Here is a 25,212-nt window from a genome sequence, read left to right on the forward strand (position 1 = left end):
ACATTTTGTTTTACATTTATGCATTTGGCAGATACCCTTTTTCCAAAGCGACATACATTGCATTATATACATTGTATCTGAGTATTTTGTTAAATCTTATACATGCTAGTTGTCATTAGAAGCACATAAATCTGACCATGCAGTACAAAGTTCATCCTCATAAATTTTATTATCTTTGATCCTTGCAAATGGATGTATTGCGTCATGAGCACTAAACAGGCGGCTGCAGTCATCAGCTGATTGTAGATGTATTAGCTTCCTAACCCGCTCTGAGTAATGAAGTGTTTACTGGTTAGTAATCAAAAGTGAGGGGCAACATTACGTATCAATATGGCATGTCGGCTTAAACATATTCCCTGTACAAGTACATGCGGTGCCTTGCACAAGGATTAACCAATGCCCGTAACCATTTAATTAGTAGTTTATATTTTATATTTTTATTATTCATCACACTGCAAAATCTAAATGTTGTCACTTTAATATTGAAAAGATCAGAATATATGGACAACCAGCAGTACCCATGATGGAAATTGATTATTAAACATACTAAATGATGTAAAAATGCAGAAATGTTTGTGTGATGGTTAGGTTTAGAGGTGAAGGTTATGGGATAACTAATACAGTTTTTACAATATAAAAATCATTAGGTCTAAATAATTTTTGTGTGTATGAGTGGTTTTGCCAGGCACATGAGACCACACCTCCACGCACTGATTAGCACGATGTGGTCCTCACCTCCCACTTCAAGAAGCAGCTTTATAAATCAAGGAGTCTTGTTTACGCCCTCAACTAGGGACGCAGATCACTGCAGGTAGGTAAAACACCCACACTCACAACTTCACTCACAAATTTGAAAGCAAACAGACTGACAAAAACATTTGCTGATATATGCAAGATTTCAATTTTTTTTAAAGGGCTTAACCTTAATCTGTATTTCCTTGATTTCTTTAGTGAAAAGGTTCAAGCAGATCATCAAAAGTGTGGCTGAAGTTTATCTTATGAGTTGATTATGATGCTGAACGCAGTGTTTTTCTGCTGGGTTATAATGAACGTCATGGTGTTGGCATCACATTCAAACCTGAGACGAAGTCAAAGCTCTGTTGCCTTTTCTGATACAGGTAAGATTATTTCATATGATAAATATTTAAACTATTTCATAAAAATGCAAAAGAGTGCCACATTTTTTGTTGATAAATTAAAATATGCATGTATTTATGGAAAATAAAATGTTTATTTGTAAAACAGAAATGTAGTTTCTAACATATTTTGTTAAATTACAAATAATATCATGTTTTTGTAGTCAAATAGCAGATGATGCTGACTGTCTTCCTTCAGACTGTGTCAAAAGAAAATATTTGAATATAATATTTGCATTTTAATCATTATTTTAATATAAATAGACTTCACTTAACAGAATTTAGCACTTTAGCATTTATGGCACAAAACCTTAAGTTGCAAAATTACAGTATGAATTTTAAAATAATATAATATAGCTGTTTGTGTTTGGCTCATTTGTGTTTTTCACGGTGAAGACTTACTACCTGAAGTGGATCCAGAGCAATTTGAAATAAACTCAGCAGAAGAAAAAATTATAGAAGAACTTAGCTTCTATGATGAGGTAATGACATTTAATGTACTGTATCTAAAAAAATCAAGTGACTTGCAGAATTTTACTTTAATTATAGGGATTGCTCTCATTAAAATGTGTGTCTTTTGCTGCCATTAAGGGATAGTTCACCCAAAAATTAAAATTATGTCAAGAATTACTCATCCTCATCAAACTGATTACTCATCAAAGTTTTTCAAATCCTGTATACATTTCTTTGTTCTGTTGAACACAAAGAAAGACATTTGGATGAATGTTAGCAACTGAGATTTCTGAGGCACCATTGACAAACTTTATGTTATGTTAAACAAAAAATAAGATATTTTGAAGAATTTATGACAACAAAGAGTTCTGGGGCACCTTTGACTATCATTTTTGACTGCCCCAGATATATACAGTAAATGATGACATATTGGGTGAACTATACCTTTAAAGGGTAAAGGTATAGTTCACCCAATTTGTCATCATTTACTCACCCTCTTGTCATTTCAAACCTGTATGACTGAAAGAAGATATTTTGAAGAATGTTGATAACTAAACACAGTTGTTCTTTAAAATATCTTCTTTCATTCAGGATTTAAATGACGAGAGCGTGAACTATCCCTTTAAGTAAAGGTTTATTGTTGATCAAACTTTTCTGTCATTAATGACAGTCCTTATTTGTGTCATTAACTGATGAAGTGTCTTTTTAAGTGTACTTTTTCTTCTCATGTCCACAGGATGGCGGTAAAGCTCTACAGCTGCAGAGAAGAGGGACTCGCTCTCCCAGCCGCTGTATCCCACATCAGCAGTCCTGTCTGGGACACCACCTGCCTTGCTGTAACCCCTGCGATACGTGTTACTGTCGCTTCTTCAAGGCTTTCTGTTACTGCCGCAGCATGGACCATGCTTGCAAACATGAACATCCATAGAGCCAAGCATTACCCTGAACTGTGTCCATTTATTGTGTATACTACCAAAGAATGTGAATATGGATAGTGTAAACATACTGCCTACACAGATTTATACTATCCATAAAGAGGTTTGAACACATATGCCTGAACATAACCAGTCTTAAGGTTGAATTTTTGTAGCTGAATAAATAAGCTTTCTATTGACGTATGGTTTATCATAGGATAATATCTGGCAGAGATACATCTGTTTAAATTTCTGGAAGCCGAGGGTACAAAAATCTAAATATTGAGAAAATTGCCTTTGAAGTATCTCATCAGAGGCACTGTAGCAGGCCATCCGCTCACACAAATAAAGCTTATATATATTTAAGGTAGGAAATTTACAAAATATCATCATGGAACATGATCTTTACTTAATATCCTAATGATTTTTGGCATAAAAGAAAAATCTATAATTTTGACCCATACAATGCTACTTAAGACTGTGTTTGTGGTCCAGGGTCACATATAAGAGATACAATGTGCCCAATGCATAGAACAAGAGCCCTTCATCATTTTATTCCTGCAGGTGTTGTTTTTTATCAACTTTAAGGTTAATCTTAAACGTTGTCCTAAATATTTTTCATATATTTCAATAAACAATGGTTACTGCATACAGTACTGTTTGACTGATTGTTTGTTATTGGAAGAGCTATAAAAAGTAATAAAACATCAGTTCTAAACTAAAAAAAAGAAATAAAGAATTAAAAGAAAAAAACATCTGAAGGCTCCACTTCCGTTGTCTTGACTCTCTCTCTCTCTCTCTCTCTCTCTCTCTCTCTCTCTCTCTCTCTCTCTCTCTCTCTCTCTCTCTCTCTCTCGCTTTCTCTCTCTCGCTTTCTCTCTCTCTCTCTCTCTCTCTCTCTCTCCTCTCTCTCTCTCTCTCTCTCTCTTTCTCTCTCAAAGGCTCTGGGTTAATCCAGTTATACCGCACATTAAAGTCACATGACTTTTTGATGTGCATCAAGTAATTTATTGAGTGCATTCGTTTTTTTATGCACATTTTAAGAATTTATGCACATGGCGTTTCCATCCAGCATCATTCTTTGTGATATACCAAAATGCTGATAAAAATAGGATGAAAACATGTTTATAAATGTTTTATGACTGGTTCATTAACCCAGGAAAAGGAACCGAAAGTGAAATCATACATCTTTATTGTTGATGACACCAGGACAGTAGGTCTTAGTTTAGTTTGCAGCAATGGTCTGGTCCATCCAGGCACGGAGCTTGGTGACACGGGCATACACTCCAGGAGTGGAGGTGGAGCATGTTCCGCTTCCCCATGACACGATACCAACCAGAGTCCAGATGTTACTCTTCTGACAGACCAGAGGACCACCAGAATCTCCCTGAAACACACATAGGAGAGTTTGTTTGCTATCAGCGTTCAGTTTTTCAAAAGCAATTAGTGTAAATATCAGGATTAAACAATTTGTAGATTTTATAACTGTTTTCGGGTGCAACCCACCATGCAAGAAGAGACACCAGAGGCACCGGCACAGATCATCACATCAGTGATACTGCTTCCCCAGTAACGCTTGCAATCATCATTGGTCAGCAAAGGCAGAGCAGCCTGCTGGAGACGAGCAGGAGTATCAGGGGCTGGATTGCAATAAACGATTGGAGAGTAAAGTTTAATAACCTAAACATAAACATACAGTCTTAAATGACTCAGGCTGGAGAACGGGTTCAGTAGCCTAAGGTTTGACTTTATCCCATGATAAAACTGAGAACACAACAAAAGTTACAGAATGCAAAACTGAGAAAAGTGTATGCAATTGAGAAGAATATATACAATAGAATAAATGCAACTGTAACATTATCACATGTGAGTAATGAACCTACCATTGTATCTGGTCAGACCCCATCCAGTGGTGACACATTTCATTCCACCAGGGAAATTGTCAGATGTTTCAGCAACGCACACAGGAGACACACGTGTGTTGAGCTGAGCAGAGGAGGCCAGTTTGATCAGTGTGATGTCATTGCTAATAGTGTTGCTGTTGTAGTTGGGGTGCCTGAAGACCTTTGAGAAGATAAAGCAATTCAGCGATTGTGTTCTTAAGCAGCAGTTTTAATCTTTTAGGCTTTAAATTGTCAAGAAAAATGCTTTTGACCAGGTACAGTACGCAACAAAATAAAAGATATATACCCTGCCAACGTTCATGACTTGAATGGGCTCAGAGTTAGAGGAACGATCATGTTCACCCAGAACGACGCGATGAGAGGTTCTAGAACAAAAATGTACATTCCAGATTAACTCTGTGAGTGGGTCAGTGTATTTATTAGAATATTAAACCTTAAATCACCGGTTATGATTTATGATTATTATCATAAGTTTAATACGTGTCTTACGTCACACCACAGTGAGCAGCTGTCACAACCCACAAGTCGTTAATCAGAGAGCCACCACAGAAGTGCCAGCCAGTGTAGTCCTGTGACGAACATAATGTAAATGTGCAAGTCTGAAGGTAATTTAACATGCAAGATGCCAAGTAATGCCTATGTTTACCTGCAGAGACACCTGCCAGGGCCAGGAGTGAGCACGTGCCTCCTCACCATTTACAATCCTGGAGTAGCCGGTGATGACAGGGGGAATGGCAGGATCGCCACAGCCTGGAAGACAAAAGTGATTTCAAATCATGCATCCTTCCATAAATGAAAGAAAAGCATCAAGCAGGTATGAGAGTGTTTTAAAATAAGAACAACAGGATCATACCATATGCTGTGCCGATGAAAGCAAGGCAGGAGATGATCCAGAGGAAGGCCATAGCTGGAATTAAAGGTTTCTGCTATTCTGAGGTCTTTATATATCCAATCCCCAACTATCTGCTCAATGTTTTATCTCACCACTCTGCCATATTGTACAAAAAATATCTTTCTTCAGCCTACAAAAGATAAGGCTCCTTCTGAATGACAGCAGTTGTTTTAGATTAACATTACATTTTTCACACATAAATATCCTTTAGAACGAATGCCAATAATTCACAATATGGAACGATTATATTTATAACAAATACAAAAATTCTCTATATAAAAAAAAGGAGAATTGGCTTTAACATTTTGTTAATCAGTGTTGACCTGTGCTCAGAATCGTATTTGATAATAGCTGTTTACTAGAAATGACCATGACATATTACACATATCACTGCAGCTGCTAGTACCTGTGTGCTTTTTTTAATGTAATGTACTGTATGTAATTTCTCTTAATTAGACAGCATAAAAAGGATGTTGTAGATTTATCTGGAAATGTTACAGTTGATTTGCACCTGTCTATATATTGTACATTTTCTTCACGTATAAAGTAATATCATTTGTAAAAGTCTTTGACTGCAGTAACCTTGACTTTACAGGTTATATTTCTCTTCATACTGATAAACACATGTTTCCATTTTCAAGGACTTTAATTCACATCTGCAAAAATTCCCAGAACACATAGACGTCCCCAGGCAGCCTGTTGCTAATACGTGAATGATTAATGCTGTACTTGTACATTTGCATTATGCACATTGCTGAAGCAATACTACACAGTACTTCATACTAGGATTACCGTACCGTGGTCCTTTCCCAGCTCCTTTACCCCTCTTCTCATCCCAGCATTTCCTGGGTCTCTACAATGTCTGGCAAAAACAATTATAAAGAGACCCAAAAAAGAGGCTGTAATATAAGAAGTGCTCTAAGCCAAATATTTGAATGGTCAAATGTTGCAGAAATAGCTGATTGTTTAATTCAGTGCTGATATGATGTCAAATGGTATGTGGCTAATACTGTAGTAATAAAAGTATTTTCTAGGACACATTTAAATGGAACTATTGCGATATTTACATTGCCTCACTCTCCTTGATTCTTCTGATTCTAATTAACATCAAAAAGATTAAACAAAATGTAACTCATGATGATCAAACATAGTTCCATCAGGATCACTAATGTAAAAAAATGATTGACAATTAGTATACAGTATAAATTGCCATAATGGTTCTGTTCTGGGCAAAAAACTCCCACGCAGCAATAACCCCCCTCAGGGTAAACAGAACAGAACTAACACATGTCATTATTTCTTAATGGGATTTAAGTGCGACATATATTTAAGACTTATGAAAAGGAATAGCAGAAAGTTGAGTCCTGATTTTAAAGGTGATGTGGATGTGTGGACGGAGGGGGGTAATTTGTTCCTGAGCAACATGATAAGCTTCTGAATTAACTTTAAATGGAAACTGTGATCCTATTGAGATGAGATTTTCTCCCCTAGATGATTAATATTATTATTTTTCATTGCCTATATCTCAATAAAATATATTGGGGTTTTTTAGTCTATGGAACAAGCTACACCATAACATAAATTGGGGGCTCCTCTGGGATAGTTTTGATTCATTGTTATCCAGGTGATTATGTCTTCCGGTTGTTTGATTTACGACAGAAAAGAACTCTGGTTAGTAAGAGTGCTTCAGCTGGATAGTTTTTACGGTCCTTCCTGCAGAGTTCTGTTTGTTATTTCGATTTTTCATTTAGTTTTGTTATTTTAAGGGCTAATTCCAGGCGGGAATTTTAATTTGTGTCGGGGTTTGCGCTTTTGTGCAGTAGCCAAATGCGTTGCAACGAGGTTGAGCATTTTAAGTCGCCTCGTGCCCAGCAAGGCCTGGAAGACCAGCCCAAGTGGAGTAAGTTAGTTACATGGAAGGTAGGATACCGGGGCTCTGTTCACCTTGTGATCAGTCGACGTGGTTTTTACCAAATTTGGTAAGTAATTTGTATTCAGTTTGTTGTGTCTTTCGCTGTCTAGTTGTAACCGGAACTTGACTGAACCAGGTTGAACAACAGGTGAAATAATGGTCTGTAATTGAACTCTGCATCTGACTACATAGTCAATCTAAACAGAATGGTCTGACCAACATGGAGTCAGCAGGCCCGATCCCCTTCACAGCGCTCTCAGGCAGCAGGGAGTAATGTTGGGACAGCAGGCTACCCAGTTAAATGCCACGGCCCAGGATGTAGGGGAGCTCAACGCCCAGATGGCAGAACTCAATGCTTGCCTCAAGCACCTCCAGTCTGAACCAGCCGCTCAAGCCAGAAGGGGGGTTCGGTGATGGATTACATCATCCTTTTCCTGGTCTTCCGCTGCTCCTTAACCAGGTCCGGAACCCATGCAACTAGGACGCCTTCGCCTCACCCCCCAGCAGAAGCAGCAATGCCTGGCCCAGGGACTTTACTTATATTGTGGCAAGAATGGTCACTTTGCTCTCCAGTGCCCGCTAAAGGACAGAGCCCACTAATAGTATAGAGAGACCTGGTAGGCGCCATCTCCCCCTTTAATTCTCCTTCTGGCAGCGCCCAGCTGCCCTTCAGACTGTTCTTCCTGTCTTGTCGTGTGTCTTGTCGGGGTCCTGCCTCTTCTCCTGTCTCTTGTGCCCCGCAGGTGCAGCCCTTGCGACTGCGCCATTGACCTCCTCCCGGGCCTTCTAAGCCCAAGGGTCGCCTGTATTCCGTGTCTGGTCCAGAAAGAGGTCATGAACGAGGTCATGGACAAGTTTCAGGAATATTCAGGAATATCTTCTTGCTGGGCTCATTTGTCACTCCTCCTCCCACACTGGAACTGGGTTCTTCTTTGTTCAGAAGAAGGACGACTCCCTGCACCCCATATCGATTATCAAGGTTTGAAACACATCACTGTTAAGAACAGGTATCCCCTACCTTTCATGTCTTCTGCCTTTGAACTCTTGCAGGGAGCCTGGGTCTTCACTAAGTTAAACCTCTGCCTACCATCTCGTCCACATCTGGCAAGGATATGAGTGGAAGACTGGATCGAGTATCTGGTTCTTCCCTTTGATCTAACCAATGCCCGGCTGTCTTCCAGGACCTGATCAATAGCATTCTGGGTGACATGATTAATAAGTTTGTCTTTGTGTACTTGGATGACATATTAATTTTCTCCCCCTCTCTCCGGGTGCACACCCATCCACCGTCTGGGTGCATCAGCACAAGTTAACTCTTTTTTAGCTTCAGCACAAGTTCTGCCAGGAAGACTCAATCACTTATTACGTATAGACCAAACCAATCATCACCTAACCAATCATCATCTAACACTTGTAGTATATAAGATTGCCACTTACCCTATGTTTGCGTTTCCAGTAGAAGCAGCCGATATTCACCCCATTCTTCCCCACCGCCACCCAAATGGTCCCTGTCCATTAACCCCAGCGGCGAAGTTCAGGAATTCATGACCCTCTGAATGCCAGTTATGGACAGGGCCTACGCCAAAGAACCTTATACTACCATAGTTACACCTTCTGTTGATCTGTTGTCTAATAAATGTTCATCGTCCCGTGTTCTTGTCTCCCGAGTCTTTCTGGAATAACTGATATGTGATTTGAAAATATCGAAAGGTAAGTTTGGGCAGATTCAAAATTGCTTTGCGGCAGAGTCTTTAAATAAAGGTCATGAATGGCTATATGGAATGGCTCAGAATCCCTGTAGCCACAATGTCGGATGTGTATACAAAAGACCAAGCAGAGAGAATGTTTTTTCTCAATATCACACTTTATTGATGAGCTTTATTCTTCATGCCTTAAAACTTTAAACACAATGGCTGATTTAGTTTGCAGCAATGGTCTGGTCAATCCAGGGACGGAGCTCAGTAACACGAGCATACACTGCGGGAGTGGAGGTGGAGCACATGCCACTGCCCCAAGATACGATACCAACCAGAGTCCAGATGTTACTCTTCTGACAGACCAGAGGACCACCGGAATCCCCCTGAAACATACAAAAAAAGAGTTAGAGCTTAAAGTTCTACATTTAAGATCAGAACAGTAAAATATGAAAAGTAAACTGAAATTCTAAGAAATTTACCATGCAGGATGAGGCACCGGAGGCGCCAGCACAAATCATCTTATCTGTGATCTTGCTTCCCCAGAAACGCTGGCACTCATCGTTGGTCAGTAGAGGCAGAGTGGCCTGCTGGAGCAGAGCAGGGGTATCAGGGGCTGGGAAATAAAGATATATTGCATTTTATAAGATATATAAAAAGGTTTGAACACATAAATATGAAAATCAAACAGGATACCAGAAGCATATGCAACAGAATACAGTGATAAAACATTAAAATTGAAATGCTGTGAGAATATCTAATATCTATACCATTGTATCTGGTCAGACCCCATCCAGAGGTCACACACTTCATTCCACCAGGGAAGCTGTCAGATGTTTCAGCAAGGCACACAGGAGACACACGTGTGTTGAGCTGAGCAGGGGTGGCCAGTTTGACCAGGGTAATGTCATTGTTGATGGTGAAGCTGCTGTAGTTGGGGTGCCTGAAGACCTTTGAGAAAAAGTTTAAGACACCTTAGCATTTGCATTATTAATAGTTATTAGTGGCAGCACCCTTGTTCTGTTGGCTCTTTGCTACAACCTTAAATCACAGTGGTTTGAAAATAAGCATAAATGATAACACACACCTGGCCAACAGCCATGGTCTGAATGGGCTCAGAGTTGGAGGAACGATCATGCTCACCAAGGATGACGCGATGAGAGGTTCTAACAAAAAAATTGATATAAATTTATCTCCAAACTTTACAGAATTCCATTGAATACAGAAACATGTTTTGATGCCTAAATTTTAAATAAGAGTGTAATGTTTTAATAACAGTTTTGTCCATAATAAAACACTTTATATTTTTTAGGCGGTCTAGTGTCTACTGTACCTCACATTGCAGTGAGCAGCAGTGACGACCCACATCTGATTGATGAGTGAGCCCCCACAGAAATGGAAGCCAGTGGAGTCCTTAAGTGAAACATGAGTTTTATTAAGTTATTTAACATTCTGAATACTGTATGTATATACAGTACAGTAGTGTCATACAAGATGGAACAATTGAGGAATTTGTCAGCAACTTCTGAAATGAAAATTGTATACATTACAATACATTTATTTTAAGATGTTCTCAAAATATCCACATGTCTCTTGCAAATGAAGATGTCTAAATGTACCTGCAGAGACACCTGCCAGGGCCATGAGTGTGGCACTGCCTCCTCGCCATTCACAATCCTGGAGTAGCCAGTGATGACAGGGGGGATGGCAGGACTGCCACAGCCTTAAGAATAAAAATAAGTATTAGTTGATCTGTAGATGTAAAAAATAATTAAAAATGTGAAATAAATGTTAAGATACCATAGGCTGCGCCAATGAAAGCAAGGCACGACAGGATCCAGAGGAAGGCCATTTTTAAGTTGAGATCTCTGAGTTGTCACAGCAGGACTGTGGGCTTTTATATACCTTGCATGACATTTGCATATGTTGCAAAATACCTAAAAAGTGCATATACCGTGTAAAAGCGTCACCTGTTCATGTTATCTCAACCTTGTAAGACTGAAACGTGAAAAATGTCTATAGGCAATATTTTAGCTCAAGTATACCAATAGTATGGAGAGTCCTGGTGAGCGCCATCTCCCCCTTTAATTCTCCTTCTGGCCCCGCCCTGCTGCCTTTCAGACTGTTCTTCCCGTCTTGTCATGTGTCTTGTCTGGGCCCTGCCTCTTCTCCTGTCTCTTGTGCCCCGCAGGTGTAGCCCTTGCGACTGCGCCATTGACCTCCTCCCGGGAACTTCTACGGCCAAGGGTCAACTGTATTCCGTGTCTGGTCCAGATAGAGAGGCCGTGAAAAAGTATATTCAGGAATCTCTTCTTGCTGGGCTCATTAGTCACTCCTCCTCCCACACTGGCACCGGGTTCTTCTTCGTTCAGAAGAAAGACGACTCCCTGCACCCCATATCAATTATCGAGGTTTGAAACACATCACTGTTAAGAACAGGTATCCCCTACCTCTCATGTCTTCTGCCTTTGAACTCTTGCAAGGAGCCCGGGTGTTCACTAAATTAAACCTCTGCAATGCCTACCATCTCGTCCGCATCTGGCAAGGATATGAGTGGAAGACGGCCTTCAACACACCTATGGGACATTTCGAGTATCTGGTTCTTCCCTTTGATCTAACCAATCCCCAGCTGTCTTTCAGGACCCGATCAATAGCATTCTGGGTTACATGATTAATAAGTTTGTCTTTGTGTACTTGGATGACATATTAATTTTCTCCCCCTCTCTCCGGGTGCACACCCATCCACCGTCTGGGTGCATATATGTAAGCTTCAGCACAAGTTCTGCCAGGAAGACTCAATCACTTATTACGTATAGACCTAAACAATCATCACCTAACCAATCATCATCTAATACTTGGAGTATATAAGATCGCCACCTCCCCTTAGTTTGCGTTCCCAGTTGAATCAGCCGATATTAACCCCATTCTTCCCCACCGCCACCCAAATGGTCCCTGTCCATTTACCAGAGTGGGGATGGCTGCCCACCTGCCTTCATCTTCAGGCAGGAAGTGTCGGATTTCATGACCCTCTGGATGCCAGTTATGTACGGAGCCTACGCCAAAGAACCTTATACCACCATAGTTACACCTCCTCTCGATCAGTTGTCAAATAAATGTTCATCGTCTCGTATTCTTGTCTCCCAAGTTTTTCTGGAATAACTGATATGTGATTTGAAAATATCGAAAAGTAAGTTTGGGCGGATTCAAACTTGTTTTGCGACAGAGTCTTTAACTAAAGGTCACACATCTTTTGCACTACACAACTGAAGCGGATGATGAGACTACGCTCTTTTTACACCTTTTACACCTGACCAGACTGCCAAGGTATGGCAGCGGCCAGACCTTGCCATGCTCAAATGACACCCCTGTGTCTAGACATATAAACTTCAGATCTTTGGATTTATTAAGTTTAGTGTCCAAAGGGCTCCTAATTGAAATTAGCAAGTCTTTGGTATCTTTGCTGCATTGAGAGCCACAGCATTCAGAGTACTGTCAGCATACAATCATGAAAGATGAACCACATCAAAATGGAATAAAGGGTTTTAAAAAATGTAAAGCCACATCGGCCCAACTCTACAGAATCAAATACGCGTTTTAACTCTATGGCCTCCATACTGAATCTGAAGGACTATGTGCATCTACTGTAATAGTACAAACATTGTACCCTGAAATGATAATGCAACAACACATGGAGCAAAACAGCTAGGTGACAGAAAGTTTTGATGAACATAAAAATGTTTCATAGATCTGAAATGCCCTGCAAAGTTGTTAGATGTTGTTATTCAGCCAATTCAGCTTGCTCAGAAGGGCCAGGAATTGTTTTCCTCCACCAGCACCTGACCAACCTTCTGTATAAGTAATGGCTCAGAATCCCTGTAGCCACAATGTCGGATGTGTATGTCTTTCCCCAGACAAACTCATGCAAAGTATAAAGAGGCCCTACACTATTATAATTTACTGTGGTCAACTAGACAAGATGTTTCAGTTTCACTGTTCCTGTATATACACACAGATTTAAAGCCATCTATGTGAATGTAATTATTACAACATATACAAAAGACCAAGCAGAGAGAATGTTTTTTCTAAATATCACACTTTATTGATGAGCTTTATTCTTCATGCCTAAAAACTTTAAACACAATGGCTGATTTAGTTTGCAGCAATGGTCTGGTCAATCCAGGGACGAAGCTCAGTAACACGAGCATACACTGCGGGAGTGGAGGTGGAGCACATGCCACTGCCCCAAGATACGATACCAACCAGAGTCCAGATGTTACTCTTCTGACAGACCAGAGGACCACCGGAATCCCCCTGAAACATACAAAAAAAGAGTTAGAGCTTAAAGTTCTACATTTAAGATCAGAACAGTAAAATATGAAAAGTAAACTGAAATTCTAAGAAATTTACCATGCAGGATGAGGCACCGGAGGCGCCAGCACAAATCATCTTATCTGTGATCTTGCTTCCCCAGAAACGCTTGCACTCATCGTTGGTCAGTAGAGGCAGAGTGGCCTGCTGGAGCAGAGCAGGGGTATCAGGGGCTGGGAAATAAAGATATATTGCATTTTATAAGATATATAAAAAGGTATGAAAACATAAATATGAAAATCAAACAGGATACCAGAAGCATATGCAACAGAATACAGTGATAAAACATTAAAATTGAAATGCTGTGAGAATATCTAATATCTATACCATTGTATCTGGTCAGACCCCATCCAGAGGTCACACACTTCATTCCACCAGGGAAGCTGTCAGATGTTTCAGCAAGGCACACAGGAGACACACGTGTGTTGAGCTGAGCAGGGGTGGCCAGTTTGACCAGGGTAATGTCATTGTTGATGGTGAAGCTGCTGTAGTTGGGGTGCCTGAAGACCTTTGAGAAAAAGTTTAAGACACCTTAGCATTTGCATTATTAATAATTTATTAGTGGCAGCACCCTTGTTCTGTTGGCTCTTTGCTACAACCTTAAATCACAGTGGTTTGAAAATAAGCATAAATGATAACACACACCTGGCCAACAGCCATGGTCTGAATGGGCTCAGAGTTGGAGGAACGATCATGCTCACCAAGGATGACGCGATGAGAGGTTCTAACAAAAAAATTGATATCAATTTATCTCCGAACTTTACAGAATTCCATTGAATACAGAAACATGTTTTGAGGCCTCCTTTTTAAATAAGAGTGTAATGTTTTAATAACAGTTTTGTCCATAATAAATCACTTTATATTTTTTAGGCGGTCTAGTGTCTACTGTACCTCACATTGCAGTGAGCAGCAGTGACGACCCACATCTGATTGATGAGTGAGCCCCCACAGAAATGGAAGCCAGTGGAGTCCTTAAGTGAAACATGAGTTTTATTAAGTTATTTAACATTCTGAATACTGTATGTATATACAGTACAGTAGTGTCATACAAGATGGAACAATAGAGGAATTTGTCAGCAACTTCTGAAATGAAAATTGTATACATTACAATACATTTATTTTAAGATGTTCTCAAAATATCCAGATGTCTCTTGCAAATGAAGATGTCTAAATGTACCTGCAGAGACACCTGCCAGGGCCATGAGTGTGGGACTGCCTCCTCGCCATTCACAATCCTGGAGTAGCCAGTGATGACAGGGGGGATGGCAGGACTGCCACAGCCTTAAGAATAAAAATAAGTATTAGTTGATCTGTAGATGTAAAAAATAATTAAAAATGTGAAATAAATGTTAACATACCATAGGCTGCTCCAATGAAAGCAAGGCACGACAGGATCCAAAGGAAGGCCATTTCTAAGTTGAGATCTCTGAGTTGTCACAGCAGGACTGTGGGCTTTTATATACCTTGCATGACATTTGCATATGTTGCAAAATACCTAAAAAGTGCATATACCGTGTAATAGCGTCACCTGTTCATGTTATCTCAACCTTGTAAGACTGAAGAGTGAAAAATGTCTATATGCAATATTTCACCTTAAGTGAAAAAAATGATAGACATATCATGAGCAAAAAAGAAAAAAAGTGAACATAGATTGACACAGGTCTCTAAACAAATGTAAAATAAAATGTCAAATAACCAACAGACCGTGTCCCCGAAAGTTTTTCTCTCTTTTTTTTGTGGCAGACACAAGAAGTTATGCTATTTTCTTTGGACAATGCAGTAGTTGCTTAAGAAGTTCATACTGCACTAACAAGAACAACACGGGTGCAAATAGCTTTTTCTGAAAAAGGCAACCAAATCTGGAACATGTTAACTGTTGAAATCAAAGCAGTTCAACATATAAAACATACGTTGATTGTTATGTGCTGGTTAAACAAATCAGTGCTGTACACATATCTACATTGTCATTTATTATCATATTGATCTATTTAATTTCTATCTAATCTATATGTTGCCGGGATTGGAGGTATCCTTAAAAAGGATATTTAGTTTTATTTTCACTTGGGTGTATAGAGGAATTTCAATTTTTTTTATATCATTAAAAAGGTAAAAAGAAAAATCACTCATTTCAGAAAGTGTGACCCATATATCATATACATTCATTACACATCGATTGAAATATTTCATGCCTATATTTCGTGAAATTTTGATGATTATGGTTTAATCATGATCAATAAAAAATGATATATTAAACAGAAATGTCAGGCTTCTGAAAAAAAGTTCCTTTCTATGCACTCAATACTTGGTTGGGCCTCCTTTTGCATGAATTACTGCATCAATGCGGCGTGGAATGGAGGCAATCAGCCTGTGGCACTGCTCATGTGTAATGCAGCCCTCTGGCATTGTTGGGTCTGGTGTCTCTCATCTTCCTCTTGACAATACCCCATAGATTCCCTATGGGATTCAGGTCCGGCGAGTTTGCTGGCCAATCAAGCACATTAACACCATGGTCATTGAACCAGCCTTTGGTACCTTTGGCAGTGTGGGTAGGTGCCAAGTCCTGCTGGATAATGAAAGCAGCATCTCCGTAAAGCTTGCCAGGAGAAGGAAGCACTCTAAAATTTCTTGGTAGATGGCTGTGTTGACTGTGGACATCAGAAAATGAGAGACAAAAGAAATTGACCTTTTTCATGATATAATTTTTTTTAGATGTATCTGTATATGTATATAAATGTAATGTGACATATTATAACAGTTAAAGTATTCTGTTATTATATGAAGCCTTTCAATTGGGACTTGAGATGTAAATTAGAGTTACATCTGTGTAAATCTCTATCTGCACATTCAGGTCTTTGGCTTGAATCATGTTTAGAGTATGTAATATGCCTATTCAAATAAACCAATAAGATACATAAAAAAACTTAAAACGAAACAATTAAAACAAATAATATTTTTTTCTCAAAATCAGTCAAATATAAGTGCTTGTTTGTTACCCACTTGAACACATGTTACAGAACAGATGTGTTCCAATTTCAGTGTTCACATAAAGGGGTGAGAAAAGTGGGATTGTGTACAGGTGGTGAGCAGCTGATGAAACCATTCGGGGTTAATTTTTGACCATACACGTCCTCCTCTGGATGTCATGTTGTCAATGGTTAATGTGGGTTCATATTTTGGTATTAAATAGGGCTTACTGCTGTACATAAGTCGATCTCTTCTGCAGAATGTCTTTCTTGTGGCTGTTGTCCTGTTTTGCCTTTCTTAATGCAGCCTACGGTGAGAAATTATTTTTATTTTAGAATTCCATGAAAATCACAAATAGCCTATACAGTTAGGATTGGCATGAAACCGTCTATTTAAGATGTCATGATATTTTAGGGTTTTTGAATCGATCATTTAGTTTTTCGATTTTAGCATTTTTAAAGTTCAAATAGCTCATTATTCAGCAAATAGGCTACTAATAAGTAAATAATTTATTATAAAATTTTAATGTATTATTTGTTTATTCTGTTATTACCAAATAATATGGTAACAAATTATCAGTAATGAAAAACTTTTAAGCTCTGTCCAAAGAGAAATAATAATATTTTTTTCCAATTAAAATGAGCTACGATTAATAAATGCTGATACATTATTAATTATTATTTCATGTAAGTTTATGCAAATATTGTTTGGTACACATGAGTTAAAATTAGGGACTTTTTTTATTAGGGCAAATTTAAGAAAGCATTGACTGTTTAGCCTATTTATACATCCAATAAAATTTCACCATTTAGCCTATAGCCTTTTATTTTTACCTCTTCGTTTAGGCTGCGGTGTTCCTGCCATCCAACCTGTTGTTAGTGGTTATGGCCGCATCGTAAATGGTGAAGAGGCAGTGCCTCATTCATGGCCCTGGCAGGTGTCTCTGCAGGTATGTGATACGAAAAACGTCAAACTACATTTTCAGACTTTCCACATTGCGAATCGACAGCCTGCAAATGACAAGAAGCTAATACAAACATTTGTGACTACTATTGTCTTTCTGTTTTGATTTTGGTTGTTAAAATTGCAGGACGCCTTTAGCTGGCACTTCTGTGGTGGGTCTTTGATCAATGAGAACTGGGTTGTGACTGCTGCTCACTGCAGTGTCAGGTAAAATTATATATACCTGAGGAGAAATTCTTCTGCATTGTTCTCTTTCTAATCGGCTTTACTCTGGTGGTTGCAATACTCTCTGCAATAAACAGTTTGGACAAAGATTTATTTTCCTTAGTGCAGCACACTGAAGTCATTATTTATGAAAAAATATTGGCGTAAATGAATTGAATGTGGCTTTTCTGCAGAACTAGTCACCGTGTGATCCTGGGAGAGCACAACAAGGCAAGCTCTCAGAATCAGGAGGACATAAAGACCATGAAAGTGGAGAAGGTGAGAACAAAACATTCAAGATTTTGTTTTACTTTCCAGCTCTATTGGCTTGTTTTCTATTGTTACCTTGAAAAATGTGACATTAATGATGTAACCATATGAAGTGCAGGTGTTCACCCACCCCGAGTGGAATCCAAATACCATCAACAATGACATCGCCTTGGTGAAGCTGGCCTCCCCCGTTACTCTGAATGACCACATCTCTCCCGTCTGCCTTGCAGAGACTAGTGATGTATTTGCCCCTGGCATGACCTGTGTGACCTCTGGTTGGGGAGTGACCAGATACAATGGTTAGATATCTACTAACATAAACATGATTAATATATCACATTCTACAGTACTTAGACTTCATAAATAGAGTGTGCATTGATGTCACTTTCCCACGTGAACACTGGGTGGCAAAACAACCAGCAAAATGACTGAGAATAGGAGAAACAAAGAGACATTATAAGCAGTCATTTTTTTTGAGTGTTTGCCACCAATGGGGGCGTGCTCCAGCATGCTTACATGGTGTTCACATGGTAAAGTGACTACACATCTATACCCTCTATTGGAATCTCGGGTTGTGATATCAATAATGTATTAATCTCTCCATACCATAACTTTTTATAATATATTTTAACATTTATTTTCTGCTCTTTCTTTGTTTGCCCGTAGCTCTGTTTACCCCAGATAAGCTCCAGCAGGTTGCCCTGCCTCTTCTATCCAATGAGGAATGCAAGAACTACTGGGGAAGCAACATCAGTGATGTTATGATTTGTGCCGGTGCTGCTGGTGCCTCCTCCTGCATGGTAAGACTTTTCACTCTCTCCTTAATAAACAGTATGTTAAGTGATTAAAAGAGTAAGTCTGTGTGCCTTCTGTTGGTTTAGGGTGACTCTGGTGGTCCTCTGGTGTGCCAGAAGGATAACATATGGACACTGGTGGGTATTGTGTCCTGGGGAAGCAGCCGCTGTGACACAAGTATACCCGGTGTTTATGCCCGTGTCACAGAGCTCCGTGCCTGGGTGGACCAGATTTTGACTTCCAATTAATGTACTGTATGTAGAGACTTCCTGACAACAATGAACAACATCTTTCATTTTACATCTTTACTAGTAAAAAAGGAACAGTACAGTCCAAAATGAAACTTTATTTTATTATTAACCCAATGCCAGAATATCGCTGCTGCCCCTATGAAATCTCCATATTTCTTTGTTTTTTGCCATAAATCATAGTCACCCTTTGGTTTCGCAAACATCTAACCAATAAAAAAATGTAAAAGTGGTTTTCAACTTTGTAAAAACTGTGGATTTGGACATCTGAGGTTCTGGACTATATTTACAGAAATTTATGTCAATTTATTTTCACTCCAAATTTTCTTTCTGGTAAATATATTCTAACCTTTTCCCAAATAAAGAGTAATCTAGCAAATCAATGTAACATTCGTAATGTATTCATTCATGTCTGAGTTGATTTAACAATTTAAATTGTGTAACAAAAGCTCCGGTAATTCATAATAATTGCAGAGGTTGTCTGTGATCTTTATCCCGTGCGAATCGGCCATGTCTGTAATTTGTCAAGCAAATTATGCAGGCTGTGTTAAAGTGTTTTGATATTATACATTTTATTTTATTTCACATCTCGGACAGAAGACGGTGCTAAAGACTCAAGACTTGATATTTCTCCAAAACTGTTGCCAGGTTGCATTTGTTCTATTTACTAGTTTCTATTTCTATGTTTTGTGTGTCAAAAAAGGGCTAATTGGACTTTACTATCAAACTGTATCTTCTTGTGTTTTATTCAATACAACAGTGTAAAATAAAATAAAATAAGAAAAAAGTGGCCATCTTGTACATAAACGTAACTGAAAGATTATTTTGTCTAGACAAAACTATTGGGTGTATTCAGTTACAGTCTCTGGTTGCCCTTCAGTCTGTTAAATATGTAGCACAACAACAGAGGTTTCCATGGCAACCTCTTTGAGACACATATACAACTGTTGAGTCAGTTGTTTCAAAGAGATGTTCAGTAGAAAAACAAAAGATGAAGAGCTGAGGCAAAATAAAAAGCTCTCGTTTTTTCTCGTTTTTAATGCTCAAGGCTGTTATAAATAGAGTGGCATTAATGACCCAGTACACCGATTTAAAAAAAAAAAAACATAAAACCCCTGTCATGTTCTAGTGAATATGATGTGATAAAAGCCTGACTCCGTCCTCAGAGAAAACTCAAGGTGAATGTCAGTCTGAATCAAATTCAAGCAATTCAGGAGCTTCGCTTTTCATATTGTCAACTTTTGAGTTTTCTGTATTCATGCAGGCATTTGCCAGACCAGAACTGGACATTCAAGATTAGTAGCATTAGCTTAATTCACTTAAAATAACAGTTTTTAAAGCTTTGGCTCATTTTCAACACCTATGTTATTTGGATGTCTTCATGTTTGCTTTATGCGATCAGGGGTTTCAAAGATCAAGGGAGTTGAAATTAATTGACAGCCGGTCAAACTCAAATTGAAAGAGCAATTGAAGAATCTTGCCAATTTTCCCAAAGGACTAATCCTTGCATTGAGAGGATCCAGCAGCCCATGTGAGTGGTGCACAAGAGATGGTACTCAGCCATGATGTGGTACAATCTGTAGCTCTGCATAAACCTCTCACAGTAAGGGCTTCAGGCATTGTTGGCATAATATCTTGTATTTGAACATTTATTCGCAGAATAAAGTATAAAGCTTATAAAGAGAAAGAAAGAATGCTATTCCTAACCCTTTTGGACATTGTGGACAATTATGTGTTATGCAAATAAATACATCCAGCAGCCTCGAAAAGATTTTTGAATCTGTGTTTCATGACACACTAAAACATTTTAATTTATCTAAATGTTTAAATTAACACAGTGGAAGGCAAATAAATATTTGTGTGGAAATCACCATTCGGATTTGAACTTTCTTTTCTATGAGTTTTGTCCTTGGAAGTTCTTTCCACAACTTCATTATTCATTTTGTTTTGCATTCTTCCGTTAAAAAGTAAATAAATAAACTGCAACAAGGAGGGGTATAAAACACTGAAATCTTTATAAATTATTCAAATATTTCCTTTTTAAATAAGTTCAATAAGTTAATTAAATTAAAACTATCCTATTTCATATATTATATAATAATGTCTTTTATGTCCTTTTTTTTAATAGTTTTTGAATGTTTATTTAACTACACAGTCAAGGGACATGTTGGTCACCATATCTTAAGAATGACCCTTCACACCGTCCTAGCTCCACAATTCCCTCTCCACCCTTCTTCACGCTGTTTTTCAGTTCGAGTCTTCCTGCTTAACTGATCTGAGATTCCCTCCCTCAATGAACCAGGAAGCTTTCGTGCGTGATGAAGTCCAAGGATGAAACACGTCGAGAGAGAAGGAAACCGTGACAGCAAAGACCCAGTCCAATAACCTTGATTTCCAATAACCTTGTTCATTATTTCCCTTTGTCACTTTCCCTTTTATTCACATACTCTATTTTTTTTCTCCTGTCACAGATAGCAATGAGTCGGCGGCAGGGGTGCCACCAGGAATTTTGGGCCCCATGAAAAAAAAAATCTAATTGGGCCCCCTCTGTGCAGCTGTTGGCACCACATCCCTAGGACCTAACTGTCCAATCAAAAGCTTTAAATAACTCCAATCAAAGGCAACTGTCTTGCTTCTTGTAGTACAATACTAGTACTAGCAAAATATTTATTCCTGGTGATCTGTAAATGCAAGTCTACATACAGTATGCAGTTCACTATTTGATGCAAGATTAAAAGCCACCATAAAAATGTCCATTCTTAATGTATTTTTATTGTAAAAATATTGACAGATTTAAAAGAAAAAACCTAAATATATATGAACTTTTTAATCAAAATAAATTAACATCATCATCTCAAAACAATGAAAACAGCTTTTTTTTTTTACTTAACTGCACATATATGCCAACAACAAAATAAAGTTGACGTGTAAAACGGAATTTCCACATCAGGGTTATTATAGTGATACAAAACAGATCAAGTGATCACTAAATCAATAGGTTTTTTAGGTTTGGAATATGGTCATAACAAAACTAACAGTACTAGTGACATCAAATTAAAAGGTAAGTTAACATGGTACAAATAAGAACAATGGAAATATATACCAATAAATGACACTACAGAACATTTACCCAAATTACCTATAGTCCTGTATTATCGTCACTTGATTACATACATTAGATATGATAGATTTGTGTGTGTGTGTGTGTGTGTGTGTGTGTGTGTGTGCAAGCTTCTCAAATAAATTGCCCTTCATGGTGGGAATAATAAGGTCTGTATTTATACATTTAACGGCCAAAATTCACTCTAAATGAACGCATCAAACTGGATTATTGTAATATCGTTTGTAACCTAAATGCAGGTTAAGGTGAGCTACTCATTGTTTCTAAATGCATACAGACAAGAGGTTCTTTTTATGTCATAATGGTCATTATGTGAGAAAAACAATTTTGTTTGATTTCTGTCATTAATAAATATTCCACTTTCTTTTTTGTTATGGTTAAGTCATTGACACAATGTTGCTCACCTTCTTCACTGGGACAGTTATGGGAGACTGGGGTGCTGCTGACTCATCTGTTGTTAAGTCTGCTAAGATGGGCATGGACAATTATTTCATATGAATATCTTGCTAAACGTTTACCTGGACTGATTAAATGTTTATGAAATGTAGGCTGACACTAGCCTGCAGCTAGCTAGCTTATTTCACTATGGACAACAGGTTACTCACAGACTGAATGCTACCCACCTTTCTTGGTGAAAAACTGGGTTACAGATTGACACCCTTTCTTTTGTCTTTGCTCTCTCAATTTTGTTTCTTTTCCTTTTTTGAAAACCAGATTTTTTACCACGCAACATAGTTGTCTCTGTTTCTGACGCGACGCGACTTTGTGCAACTAAACACGTCACTGATGAGTGCGCTAAAGCAGGACCGAACCATTTCATGCAGACACAGGGGGGTGCTCGGTCAATATGGATGTTTACTTTTTGGTCCATTGTGATATTTAACTTTTATTGCCAAAATACGTTAAATAAAAGACATCCTTCATTTTATTATTATTTAAAATATACGAAATGATGATGATTTATATAGTGTATAATATAATTAAAAATTAATTAGTTTTTACCTATTTGTTGGGGCCCCTGTCAGTCAAGGTTTTGTGATAGAACCAATTGCTTTGATAACCTCGTGTTTATTACGGAGAAATAATGCCGTGTCATCCGCTAACTGTTAAATTTTAAATTCTGGGCATTTTTAATATGTCTGGCCATGGTTTGTGTAACAAGGAGAAAAAGGAAAGGGTTAAGAGGACATCCTTGTTTTATTTTGACGTTCGGGACCCATGGATGCTTGCACGTGACGTCACCGCACACGAAATTCAAGCGAGTCTGGAACAGAGAAAAGTTGTGCGATGGATACATCGCGAAATCTGAGATTTCTTTTTAAACACTCACGAAAGAGAGAAAAGAAGCAAATGGACCGCTGTAATTTGCTAAACAAATGTAATATTAAAAAGTACCCGCTTGCTTGACAGCTATTTCAAGTCCGACCCAGCCAGGTACGTTTGTTTGTTGAACCATATTATAACGTTATCTACCTACTTTCTAACGTTAAACTTTTAAATGTTGCGTAAATGTAACGTTTTCCCAGAGTTTTCTAACCTTAGATAAATATAAACCGTCTTGTGAGCTCTATTTCTTTTAACATAACAGTACTTCATACAAACTTTAGAAATACACAAGGAAGCATCGTGTTTTAAATAAGTTTCACTCTTTAGCCTTGGCTATAGGATTCCTAAACAACTTTTCACGTGTAAGTTAACGTTAGGCTACCTTAACAGATAGTAAATCGGTTTCCTACATACATGTTTACATCAGGGTCGGAAATTAACAGAGGCTTTGAAAGCAAAACTGCTCTTTAAATTCAAGACAAAAGAGGAAAAACAGTCCCTGCATAATAAAAAACGACGAACTATGACAGTCGCAATCTAAATAAGATTAGGTGAAATGAATCTTCAGCGTCTTTACTTTGCTACAGCTTTGAGCATTACAGCCAATCAAGTTCATGGTGTGAATACACTGGCCAATCAGATGTGTTTTAATTATTCACTGGTGAAAAAAAGCTCACAAAGTTTATCATTAACAACAAAAAAGATTCATTAGAGTAGTCAGACTCTTAACTGTATAACCTGAAATTGAGTGTTTTGGTGATTTTTGGATGTTGTTTGTTTGTTTGTTTTGTATATATTTCCCGTTTGAATAACAGATTTTTATGTTCCTTAGAGAAAACAAAAAAACGCAACAATTCCGCAATAAAATAAATCATATACGCTTCTCAGCTTGTTTTGTAGCGTGTAAAGCGTGTGACAAGCTTTCAAGTATCCTAATATCTGAAAGTAATAATCAAGATGGTAACATCAAAAGTAATAATCAGCATCTATGATTTTGTTTTAATCTTACAGTCCTATGGAATGAGTGTATGTTTGATCAGATATGCTGCTCTGATCAAAATCAGTTTAATGAAACCTCCGGTGCTGCATTGTCTCTGTTTAAATTAAACAAGTTATCAGGGTTCAACTATGTTTTCAGCATTTTCATTATTTATATTTTACAAGTTATTTAATCAACCTACATTTAGAAGTCAATTATCACTTGTACCTCTTATCAGCAATCCTAGGATGTATTTATTTATAATTTGATGCCAGGTCAGGGTTACACACAAATTTTCAGTCATGGTCCGCGGACCCCTGATGTAGTCTTGGTCACCCCTGGTCACCTCATATATAAAACTCTAGCTCTGTCACTGGTGGGAACAAACAAAGGAAATCACTGTAGTCAGTGGTTTATTGACAATTGTATTTGCGCAAGGGGCAATCTGTTTAAAGACTCATTGATTTGAGTCAACAGATTTGTTATGATTGTTAAGATTTTGCATTGAGAGTACTGGCTCTCTCTCTGGTCGATCAGATGCATGCGATCTGTTGAAGAGGCTTCCCTGTAAATACCCCCCCTGTTTTTGCACATATAGGATTTACAATGCTCTCCGTGCAGGAGGTTAAATGTAATAGTATGTCACACGCAGACTGCATGATTATATGCCCATCACTGTAAATGGCATTTTTTGCTCTCTGCATTACACTCGACGGACGCCGTCGCTCGCAATGCACTGTACATATGTTTTGAGCGTGCAGGTTTATACAACTGCTTTAGGCAACATCAACTATAAGCAGCTTGCTTGTGTGACTTGCAGGGGGTGATTTGGATGGCTTGTGCAGTGTTCAGCAGCATACTAGCTGCCTGACTATGCTTTGTGTGTCAGCTAGGTCTTATAGGCGGTTAAGGGCCGGTCCTACCCCAACTATCAATCGCACAAGCCCGTGCTTTACAACTGCATGTTCGCCATGTCCTTCACCATCACTGTCTTTACTGCTTGGGAATGCAAACATGCCAGGTTACACCGGTTGCCTCGGCCCTGTGTTATTTATTCTATAATGCTGGC

At 38.4% G+C, this 25,212-nt stretch overlaps 4 protein-coding genes across 4 annotated transcripts; 2 read left to right on the forward strand and 2 right to left on the reverse strand.

Moving 5' to 3' along the window:
- Positions 1-1,045: 1,045 nt before the first annotated feature.
- On the forward strand, positions 1,046-2,517 carry agrp (agouti related neuropeptide; the record flags this gene model as incomplete). The annotated part of the gene is made up of 3 exons (XM_079469147.1): positions 1,046-1,118; positions 1,533-1,618; positions 2,326-2,517. The coding sequence occupies 3 exons, from the start codon at positions 1,046-1,048 to the stop codon at positions 2,515-2,517; spliced, it is 351 nt and encodes a 116-aa protein (XP_079325273.1).
- Positions 2,518-3,678: 1,161 nt separating this feature from the next.
- On the reverse strand, positions 3,679-5,357 carry LOC306893112 (chymotrypsin A-like). The gene is made up of 7 exons (XM_079454693.1): positions 5,261-5,357; positions 5,054-5,157; positions 4,897-4,976; positions 4,694-4,772; positions 4,387-4,567; positions 4,010-4,143; positions 3,679-3,890 (listed from the first exon to the last, which is right to left on the reverse strand). The coding sequence occupies exons 1-7, from the start codon at positions 5,310-5,312 to the stop codon at positions 3,729-3,731; spliced, it is 792 nt and encodes a 263-aa protein (XP_079310819.1). The 5' UTR covers positions 5,313-5,357; the 3' UTR covers positions 3,679-3,728.
- A 3,772-nt stretch (positions 5,358-9,129) lies between these two features.
- On the reverse strand, positions 9,130-14,687 carry LOC306901429 (transmembrane protease serine 9-like; the record flags this gene model as incomplete). Its single annotated transcript, XM_079469158.1, has 15 exons — positions 14,632-14,687; positions 14,451-14,554; positions 14,165-14,244; positions 13,919-13,997; positions 13,601-13,781; positions 13,313-13,446; positions 13,064-13,216; positions 11,069-11,292; positions 10,706-10,773; positions 10,525-10,628; positions 10,239-10,318; positions 9,993-10,071; positions 9,676-9,856; positions 9,388-9,521; positions 9,130-9,291 (listed from the first exon to the last, which is right to left on the reverse strand). The coding sequence occupies exons 1-15, from the start codon at positions 14,681-14,683 to the stop codon at positions 9,130-9,132; spliced, it is 1,815 nt and encodes a 604-aa protein (XP_079325284.1). The 5' UTR covers positions 14,684-14,687.
- A 1,743-nt stretch (positions 14,688-16,430) lies between these two features.
- On the forward strand, positions 16,431-19,100 carry ctrb.3 (chymotrypsinogen B, tandem duplicate 3). The gene is made up of 7 exons (XM_079465875.1): positions 16,431-16,549; positions 17,083-17,186; positions 17,328-17,407; positions 17,599-17,683; positions 17,793-17,973; positions 18,341-18,474; positions 18,556-19,100. Exons 1-7 carry the CDS (start codon positions 16,498-16,500, stop codon positions 18,715-18,717), a joined length of 798 nt encoding a protein of 265 aa, XP_079322001.1. The 5' UTR covers positions 16,431-16,497; the 3' UTR covers positions 18,718-19,100.
- The last annotated feature ends 6,112 nt before the right edge of the window (positions 19,101-25,212 follow it).

Source organism: Barbatula barbatula (genome assembly GCF_947034865.1).
Source record: "Barbatula barbatula genome assembly, chromosome: 1".
Lineage (NCBI taxonomy): Eukaryota > Metazoa > Chordata > Actinopteri > Cypriniformes > Nemacheilidae > Barbatula > Barbatula barbatula.

Excerpts from the sequence above, each read along its gene's own strand:
- LOC306893112 (XM_079454693.1), bottom strand. The coding sequence starts at position 5,312 with ATGGCCTTCCTCTGGATCATCTCCTGCCTTGCTTTCATCGGCACAGCA. Across the intron at positions 4,568-4,693 it reads AAGTCATGAACGTTGGCAGG|GTCTTCAGGCACCCCAACTA; the intron begins GTATATATCTTT and ends ATCTTCTCAAAG. Across the intron at positions 3,891-4,009 it reads CTGGTGTCTCTTCTTGCATG|GGAGATTCTGGTGGTCCTCT; the intron begins GTGGGTTGCACC and ends TGTGTGTTTCAG.
- ctrb.3 (XM_079465875.1), top strand. The coding sequence starts at position 16,498 with ATGTCTTTCTTGTGGCTGTTGTCCTGTTTTGCCTTTCTTAATGCAGCC. Across the intron at positions 17,187-17,327 it reads CCTGGCAGGTGTCTCTGCAG|GACGCCTTTAGCTGGCACTT; the intron begins GTATGTGATACG and ends TTAAAATTGCAG. Across the intron at positions 17,974-18,340 it reads GGGAGTGACCAGATACAATG|CTCTGTTTACCCCAGATAAG; the intron begins GTTAGATATCTA and ends GTTTGCCCGTAG.